The 9915-nt window shown below is 40.8% G+C and overlaps 1 protein-coding gene across 1 annotated transcript; it reads left to right on the forward strand.

Annotated features, from left to right (window-relative positions):
* The first annotated feature begins 3471 nt into the window (after positions 1-3471).
* Positions 3472-6454, forward strand: LOC112138096 (coxsackievirus and adenovirus receptor homolog). Its single transcript, XM_024260662.2, has 3 exons — positions 3472-3645; positions 4285-4629; positions 4915-6454. Exons 1-3 carry the CDS (start codon positions 3555-3557, stop codon positions 5178-5180), a joined length of 702 nt encoding a protein of 233 aa, XP_024116430.1. The 5' UTR covers positions 3472-3554; the 3' UTR covers positions 5181-6454.
* Positions 6455-9915: the final 3461 nt, after the last annotated feature.

A 9915-nucleotide genomic window follows, 5' to 3' on the forward strand; every position in this document is an offset into this window, starting at 1 on the left:
CAGTCGCCGCACGAACCGATTAGTCGACTAATCGAAAAAAATAATCGAAGATTAGTCGACTATTGAAATAATCATTTGTGGCAGCCCTAATAGTTAAAGTCAGACCCATAATGGATTCAAATAAGTCACAAGTGTAAAAACATTAAAATGTAACTTGGTGAGTTCATACTTTACAAATTAAAATTACTTGGACAGCACAATGTACTTCCTGTACCTCTCAGTGGAGCACGACAAAGAACAAAGTCCCAGAAGTGACAGAGCTCCTCTAACCCTGAGTACAGAGGGTGGCTGGTGTTCTCCAGAATGTTCTTCAGCTTAACCAGCATTGCCCGCCTCACCACTGACTCCACAGTGTCCAGACCATTGACTGTAAAATAATGGACTTCTGGAGCACTGAGGTCCCCCATTGGAAATGCATTACTTCCTCTCCTCGCGAAAGTAGGCCGCCGCTTTCACCGTCAATTCCTGAAACGGATACCGCCATTCGCAAACAATCTTCAGCGATTGGTCTGAGTCATAGCTGAGTCATGGAATCTACAGGAAGTACTGTCACCAATCAGGAGTGAGATTATTGCAACCGTCTGCCTTTTCCACGCCTCAACCACGTGACCGCAGATGTAAACAGCTTCTACTTTAATCACGGCGGCTCAGGAGAATTGTACAAGCATTTGAGTGACGCTGCTGTCCCCCGCTGTATCTTTACATGCGCTGCCACGTTACAGTCCGATCAGATGCACGTGAGAAGCGCGTTCAGCGGTATTTAAAATAAATAACCATCCTAACAAGTGAACAGCTGGATCTTTTTTCTGTTTAAAATACGACCAGGTCCAAGTTTGTCTCGCGCTCCTCAGACGGCTGCGTCTAATTCAGGCTGAAGCTGGAAAAGTGAAGAAGATGAAACTTTGGTTGGTGATTTTATGCGCATATATGCAACTTATAATTTATAAGCTACAACCAAAACAGTGAAATAAAGAAAAACGAACGTTAAACAAACCAAAAAGTCCAAACACATAACCTCAGAGTGAAATCTATTTCTACAGAGTAAATCCTCATCTAAAAATGTCGACAGCATGCTCCTCTTGTTGTTTTAAACTGCTGCATCGGTACATTCCATTGAGGAAAACAACAGTAGGACAATGATTGGTACATTGTTGAATTGTAAAGTAGGTGTTAAAAGGTCTTCACGGACCCATTGATGAAGTCTGCTCCCATTGGCTACCCGTCATCTGTCAATCAAACCCCCCAGACGGTCGACGTCAGACCCACAAACGCTTATTGAGCCATCTGATTGGTCAATTTATAACTCTAATAACTTGTGATAATGGAAAAAAATCTTTAAAAAAAATTAGGATTAGAAAAAAGAAGTTAATCAGAAAGCAGCAGAGGAAGAATGATTATTCTGACATATAAAATGACTGAGAAATAACTGTCTGTTTCTCAATGTAAGTCAGTGGGACTTTGGCCTTTTTGGAACCCAGTGGTACTTCCTATATGGAACACGGAAGGAGGGGGGCTTGCTCTGTCCAGTTCTTATCTACAGTCTATGATTACAACCCCAAAAGACCCCAAGAGACAGCACACTGAACTGTTCATGGCAGACATTAAATCCTGTCCACCTTTGTCCTGGGAGGATCACACATCAATAAAAGGGTGGGTCATCTGGACCCCTTATGAGAGCATAAGAGTTAAAAATGGTTTTAAAGTGTTTTAAAAATGGACAGTGAGGACGCCTGCCGAATGCTCAGTGGTAAAGCGTTCCACAGCTTCGGTGCACAGATTGAAAACGCTCGTTCCCCCTGAGCTTCTTCTTAGACCTCGGTACCTCCAGGAGAAGCTGATCAGCTGACCTGAGGCTCCGGGTCGGGGTGTAGGGACAGAGAAGCTCAGAGAGGTACGGTGGTGCACAGTTGTTTAAGGATTTAATAACAAATAAAATAATTTTAAAATGAATTCTAAAATTCACAGGCAGCCAGTGAAGGGTAGCCAGGATGGGGGTGATGTGGTCCTTCTTACGCGCTCCAACCAGAACCCGAGCTGCAGCGTTCTGGACCAGCTGGAGACGTGAGAGGGTCGACTGGCTAACTCCAAAATAAAGAGTTACAGTAATCCAGCCGGGATGTGATAAAAGCATGGATTACTGTCTCAAAATTTTGTTTAGATAAAAATGGTTTGACCTTCACCAGCTGCCTCAGATAAAAGAATCTGGATTTTATCACTGAGCTGATCTGACCATCAAGTTTAAAATCACTGTCCATCTTAAAACCCAGATTTGACACGGACTGTCTGAGATGAGGAGTCAAAGGACCCAGCTCCACTGAGGAGGGGTCACAGGAGCTGTAGGACCAAACACCATCACTTCTGTTTTATCATCATTAAAACTTAAAAAGCTGAGGGCCATCCAGTCTTTGATGTCTTGGAGACAAGACAGAAGAGTTGTAACGGAGCCTCCTTTGTTTAGATAAATCTGACTATCATCAGCGTAACAGTGAAAGGAGTCTCCGTGTTTTCTGAGGATGGAACCCAGAGGAAGGAGGTACAAAGATAATAGCAGTGGTCCTAGAATAGAGGCCTGTGGAACCCCAAACAACAGAGGAGCAGTTGAAGATTCAGACATGCTCACATACGGTCCTGTCAGTTAAATATGATGAAAGCCAGTCCAGTGCAGTACCACAAATTCCAACCAAACCTTTCAACCTGAGGTTCTGGTCCACAGTGTTGAATGCTGCGGACTAGTCCAGCAAAAGAAGGACAACATAGTGTCCATCATCAGTTGCCCATATTTGAAACTCTCAGAAGCAGATTCTGTGCTGTGTAAGGTTTTAAAACCGGACTGGAACCGATGCCCTCCTGATAGTTATGAAAAGATTCACGGTCGAACAGAAACTCCTTCTGAGATTCTTTCTGATAAGCAGCTTCCAGGCGCAGACAGAGAACTGGGGCCTTTTATGTGTGGCCAACATGAATTAGCATCAGTTTCTGTGCTGGACCACATTTAAAACACATACAGATAATATTAAGGAAATATCAAACAATATGAGAATAATATCTGCTCAAATGAAAGGTCCATATATTCAATAGAACCAAGAAAACTGAAGGATTATTCAAATTTGAGTTTTGATTTGTGAACAATCTAGGACAAGAAATGAGAATACAGTTCAGCTGGACATTCATAAAATAAATATTGTTGATTTTTCTGTTGAAATACTTAAGCTTACCTTTCATCATTTATGTAAAAGTGTTTTAAACAGTTTTCAGCTCTTTGTTTTTCCGGTCTAAATCCAATAACCGGAGGTGACGTATCCCGTTCACGTCCCTGACGCCTTTTCGTGTGACGTCACAGTAAAAAATGATCTATTTTTGCTTGTTTTTGTCAACATTAAAATGTTTTTTTCCCCATTACTGTTAACTCTTTAAGATTTACATATTATACCTAATATCTCAAGAGACACTCTAACCAGACGGTCCCGGATAAAATCTTCGAGCGGAAGTAGCGATGTTTCGCGCATGCGCGGTACCATCTGGGTGATCGAGACGACCTTAACGTCGCACTACTTATGAAGAACGCGTCCAAATCTCCAACGATGTGGTTCCGCGGTTTGGTTCTGATCCTCGTTCTGGTCGGTTCGCCTGTTTCCGGAACATCAAGTGAGAGAAATAAATAAACTGAAAATGTCTTTAAATCGTTAGAATTTATCGGTTTGACAACAACAATGGCGATCGTTATGAATGCGGAAGTAAAACTAGAAGCTCGCGGCTCCCACCTTGTTTCTGTTCATTAAAATACAAATAAATCTACAGATGAAAGAGAAAAGAGGAACCATCAGAACCGATGTTAAACCGAAAACTGGCCTGTCCGGTTCCGTGACTGCTTTCTAATATTTGTGTCGTAATGTCATCTTACTTCAGGGGAATATCATGTTGGCCTCTGCAAGCGGAGAGGTACCAAGCCCTCCTTCCATGATTCACTCACAAGTTTACATTATTTTATTCCTCAATTATAATATTACAATCCTGGGAAGCTTTTTAATTAATCTGTAAACTAATTTCCCCGTGGTTGTTATTCTAGCTTCTTTCCTGTGCTAACAATAGGTTAGTGTTTTGTTTTATTCATTAGTTTATTTTACCATATTATATCATTTATGCTTTTCTTCAGATAATCTGTATCTCCATATATTGATCACAGCTGGGGGAGGGGTCTCTGGGCTGTGCTAGTCACAGAATCTGACAGGTAACGGTAACGGTCCAGATTACTGACGGAACGGAATCTCTGATCTTCTGATGCAGGTCTGAAGATCTCTGCTGAACCTGGAGAGAACGTCACTCTGAGATGTGAAGTTACAAACATTGACCAGAAACCAGTTTTTAAATGGAACAGAATTGACCTGCAGGAGAAAGAAAATGTGTTCTTTTACAGGAATAACCGTCCTTATCTTGATGATCAGCATAAATCTTTCAAGAACCGAGTGTTTCTGAATAACAGTCAGATGAATGATGGAGATCTGTCTGTGGTTCTGAAGAACGTGACCATTAATGACACTGGAACGTACCAGTGTAGAGTCTTGAAGGGATTATCTGCTGATCAAACGCCCCTCATCTCCACCATCCTCCTGCTGGTGTCTCCTCCTCCAGGTAAACATTGAGTATGTCTGTGTCTCCTCCCCCTCCTCCTCCTCCTCCTCCTCTCCCTCCTCCTCTTCCACCTCCTCTTCCCCCTCCTCCTCCCCCTCTTCCTCCTCCTCTTCCTCCTCCTCCTCTTCCCTCTTCCTCCTCTCCCTCTTCCTCCTCCTCCTCCTCCTCCTTCTCCTCCTCCTCTTCCTCTTCCTCTTCCTCCTCCTCCTCCTCTTCCTCCTCCTTCTCTTCCTGAGGAAGAGGACAACATTCTGATCTTCATCATCATTATTTCTGTCTCTGCAGGAGAGGAAGGTGGAGGAGGAAATGAAGGAGGCAAAGATGAACAGGGAGGAGGAGGAGATAAAGATCAAGCCAATTGGAGTCTTCTTGGTCTGATTGTTCTGCCAGTTCTGGTTCTTGTTCTGGTTCTTGTTCTCATTGGTCTCTGGATGTACAGGAAGAAAAAAGGTTCAAATCAAAGTTCCAGAGGTTCCAACGACCAGAAAAATTGTGATGGAGGTCTTCTGAACTCAGAATCTAAAGCAGGGAGAAACACAGCAAACATTTAACCTGTGGTCTGAAGGTCTCTCCTGTTCCTGATCTGGATCTTCTCTGCAGGTCAAAGACTGAAACATTTCCAAGTAAAAATCCAAAGAGTCCAAAGTTTCTTCAAAGAACCTCTATACTCCCATGGAATAATTGTTACAGAAGTTGAAAGTTTCTCCTGCGAGTAACGCTGGATGTTCCTGAAAGGTGGAGATCAGAAACTGCAGATCATATGTTTGTGTTCCACAGTGTTGATCTGCTGGTTCATTTGATGGTTTGGTTTGACCGTCAACATTCCAGCATTTCAACATGGCCGCCTTGTTGCTAAGCAGCTGTTCTGAATGTGCTAGCTCGCTAACGTTAAGGGTTCTTCATGTCAGCAGATTGGACCAGAGTGAACTTTAAGACGTGAACAGAAACACCAGGAATCATTTTTTTTTTAAGTAAATGACTCATGGATTAAGTACATTTCTTTAGCAGGGTTTTGGCTACATATACGGCTGGGCAAAATAATGATAGATATCACAGCATAACTTTTCCTCAATAGATAAATGAGTATAGTGATTGACTTTTATTTTGGAGGGTCTGAAGTTGACACTCTACAGTTGCAGCGTTTTATCCTCTTTGTCGAGTAAAAGAGAGAGATAGTCGCCACATGGCGAGTACATGTTTGGTTCTAATTATTTATATTTATTACCTCTACCTTTGGTCAAATGAAAAACTACAACCTGTTGGTTGGTGTGGTAAGCCCCGCCTCTTGACCTTTTAAAAACATGAATTATAACAATCACCCAAATCTTTATGTTTTCATTCTGTTTTTATCATTTCATATAAATGTAACGACATGGAGACAGAATTAACAAATCTCCAGTAAATCTCTTTTCTCAATATTTGAGTTTAAATTCACAGTTAGACGACAGAGAAATTCATAATAAAGTTAAAGTACAAACCTAAAGTATTTCTGTGTATAATTTAATGTTCTTTAAAACCTGAAAACATTAGAATTAATACTTTGTTTCTAATGGAATTGAACACTTTATTGGTCTATTTTATGTTTTCTAACTTGAAACCTTTAGTATTCATTTTATTTTGAAAACTGGTTCCATCATTTTCAGAGCTTCTGTTATGTTGAAAGTTTGACAGGAAACAAGTATTTAAATCTGAACAAGCTGATCATTTATATCTGAGTCCAGATGTAACATCTGTAGTTATTTAGTTGATATCATGATAAATATTGTTATCTCCTAATATGAAAATCACTATATGGAGATATAAAATTCCATATCTTCCAGCCTCACTTTGGTGTCGGGGTGGGCCTTAAACTGTTCATCCAAACATGTTTCCTTCAGAACCTCCAGCCGGGTCAGCCGGGCCCTAAATGAACTTTAGGTCTCTTGGTGGGACGATCATCTAAAGTCTGCTAGCTAAACGTTTCTAGAGCAAACATTCAGAGTTTCAAAGTAAAACAGTTCTTCACTTTATCTGTTGAGGATTGTTTTCTCCCAAAACCAAACACCAACAATAACCAGATCTATAGCATTAGCTGTGATGATGCTAGTGTGAACGCTGTGAGCTGAATCTGACCAATGAAGATGATGAAGCTGAAAATGCTGGAGTGGAAGCTAAAATATTAGCTAAATGCTAAATTAGCCTAAAAATGGCTAAGATGTCTAATTTAGACAAAACAACCAGCATGAAGCTAAAATGTTAGCTATAATCCAAATTAGCCTAAAAATTAAATTAGTTAAAACAGCTAGCATGTAGCTAAAATGTTAGCTAATCTCCAAAATGGCCTTAAAACCTCGGTTAACTGTTTTGGTGTCTACTGTAGTTTTGAGCTAAATTTGAGTTCAGCTGTGATATTAGCATTATGCTAGCTTTGTTGTAATATTCTGACATTTACTAACATTTATTAAGGTTTAGGTTATTTTGGAGTTAAGCTAATATTTCAGCTTTATGCTAGCATTTATTGCTATATTAGACGTTTTCTCAGCTTCAGCATCTTCAGCTTTTAGCTTCAGCATTTTTAGCTATCAGCACTAGCCTCTTTAGTTATTAGCACTAGCCTCCTTAGCTATTAGCACTAGCCTCCTTAGCTATTAGCACTAGCCTCCTTAACTATCAGCACTAGCCTCCTTAGCTATCAGCACTAGCCTTCTTAGCTATCAGCACTAGCCTCCTTAGCTATTAGCACTAGCCTCCTTAGCTATTAGCACTAGCCTTCTTAGCTATCAGCACTAGCCTCCTTAGCTATTAGCACTAGCATCGTCATCAGCCTCCTTCAGCTAACAGCATTGACACTAGCATTATCACAGCTAATGCTATATATGTAGTTTCTTATTTCAGGTTTAATGACATCACAGAAATGGAATGTTATCTGATCTAAAGACATTTCTGATCTCTGAACCTTTAATAATCACAACTTTCTTTAAAGTCTAAACTTATTTCATCTATACATCACAAGTGAAACTGTTTGTTTTCTGAGTCATTCTTGGGCCCCAAACTCGGTTGTTGACCTGCTGGACGCTGGCGCTGTGGGTGTGGTCATCTTTGTATCTATTCTTCCGTTATGTTTCTAATGATTTTGGATCTAATTTTCTATGAAAGCGTATAGCATTGAATTAAGAAAAGAAGAATTTCTGAATAATTGAATGAAATTCGCTTGAATCAAGAGTTAAACTAATGATGAACTATACAATCATGAATTTATTTTATTTTTAATGTCAATAGTAAAAACATGTATCTATTGAACTTTGTTACATTTTGCCTCATTGTGTTTTAGTTGTGAGTCTCAGTCATTTCAATAACATGTATCAACATGTACGTTGTGTTTGTGTCGGCTGACGTCAGTGAGAGCAAAAGCTAGAAGTTACCACTGCACTTGAATGCAGCAATCATTCATTCATTCATTTTCTTGGCTGCTTTGTCCCTTTCGGGTCGCGGGGTTGCTGGAGCCTATCCCTGCTAACAACAGTGAGCTCTTACTGACAGTGTGGAAAGTCCCTGCAGTCCCTGAATGCATCTCCTGCTGCAACAAACCTGAACTTTAACTGCTCAATAAAGAAAAAGTGAAACGTTTGAACCGACTCTGAGATGAATGTTTGATCCTTCAACGTCGTGGTTGAGGGTTCGAGTCCCTCTATAGATGATGAACAATGGCTCACCTGTCAGACAGGTGAGTGAAGCTGACCTGATGGAAGTTTGACCTGCAGGATCTGAACCAACTCGTGTCAACAACATCATCATCCTCCTCTAGTGATGAAGAAGCTGTTCATCACTGCAGCAGATCTTCATCTTTGATCTGGAAGAGACTCCAACTCCAGGAAGCTCCTCCTCCTGCAGCAGAGGAGGAGGAGCTTCCTGGAAGAGCAGCTGCTTCCTGTAAACAGTCTCTACTGAGCATGTGCAGAAATCCCCTTCTGAATCAGATGTTTGAAGGACACGTCTCCCTCTAGTGGTTATTCTGGAGAACTGCAGCCAGACTGGTACAGGTTCACTGATGACCTGCAGGGGGCAGTGTGGAGTCTAAATGATTTATTTAAAGGAATTGTAATCATTTTAAACCATCAAACGTCTCTTTAAATCATTCTCTGCTGTCTTCAGTTCATTTTTCAGAGTTGTGATCCAGAAAGTTTAGTTAACACGGTGAACTCTGACCTCTGAGTCCATCAGTCCTGATCACTGTCAGTCTGTCCTAAACCTCAGCAGGAGAGTTGGACCAGCATCCTCCCAGAGATAAAGCACAGGAGCAACAGAGACTAAAGTCAGGAGTCTCCATGGAAACGAGGCTGAAGCAGAGCTGGGATGTTGGAGTTCAAGCATCTCTGTCAAGTCTGAACAGGAAGAACAGGAACTCTGACCTGCTGTCTGGTCTGTAGACTAAAGGGGAGGTCCCAGAGACTGAGTGGGCGTTCCCTGAACAAGTCAGGTCAAATGAAGGAAATAAAGTCCCATCTGTTGATCAGGGCTCCGTTTCAAGAAGCAGGTTTTGTTGGAACTCTGAGTTCGTGAACTCCAAATTCACCAAAACTCTGAGTTTTCGGTTCCAGAAAGAGAGATAACTCAAACCTGTGAAAGTGGGTCAAACCAAGCCCGTTCCAAGAAGCAGGTTAAGCTGAACTCAGAATCAATCACTATGGTAACTGAGTCTGTGAACGAAACCTGGTCGGTAGCAGGTTTTCTTCAGGAAACTTAGAGTTCTCTTTGTCTCCGCCTCTTTTTAAAGTGAAAGATGTTCAAATATGAGTTCCTCATGAACATTTAGAGAACATTCACATTAGAGACGTCACGTTTTCACCACTCAGAAACCAGAATGACATGTTCATTCATAGAGGATCATGTAGAGAGGAGGCTGATTAATCCAGAGGAAATGTTATTTACGTCGGTAGAGGATTTGGAGGACACGAGTCGACTGACTGCAGTTTCCTGATTCATTTTTATTTCAGAGATATTATAAATAGTGAGTTTTTACAGGGACTTGGTATTAAAAAATACAGTCTTCTTTTCCTTATTTTAAACCCTTAACAACAGAAACTATTGAATGTCAAACACCGAGAAGGCCATGAGGGAAAAATATTAGCTCGGTTGTCATCAATGCTGCCTCCCACTTTGAAAGCCCAAGTATGAATCCCAGTTACAAAAACTGTTTTTTATGGTAAAAAAAAAACAACAACTTTTCAGCAAATATTTTTTAAGTCTTGAGAATTAAAATTAAATAAATGCTTATTTTAACATATTCCATGCAGCTACAGTTTCTTT

This window comes from Oryzias melastigma, unplaced genomic scaffold, assembly GCF_002922805.2.
Source record: "Oryzias melastigma strain HK-1 unplaced genomic scaffold, ASM292280v2 sc00349, whole genome shotgun sequence".
NCBI lineage: Eukaryota > Metazoa > Chordata > Actinopteri > Beloniformes > Adrianichthyidae > Oryzias > Oryzias melastigma.

Coding starts and splice junctions, on each gene's coding strand:
- LOC112138096 (XM_024260662.2), top strand. CDS start 3,555: ATGAAGAACGCGTCCAAATCTCCAACGATGTGGTTCCGCGGTTTGGTT. Junction 3,646..4,284: donor GCCTGTTTCCGGAACATCAA/GTGAGAGAAATA, acceptor CTTCTGATGCAG/GTCTGAAGATCTCTGCTGAA. Junction 4,630..4,914: donor GCTGGTGTCTCCTCCTCCAG/GTAAACATTGAG, acceptor CTGTCTCTGCAG/GAGAGGAAGGTGGAGGAGGA.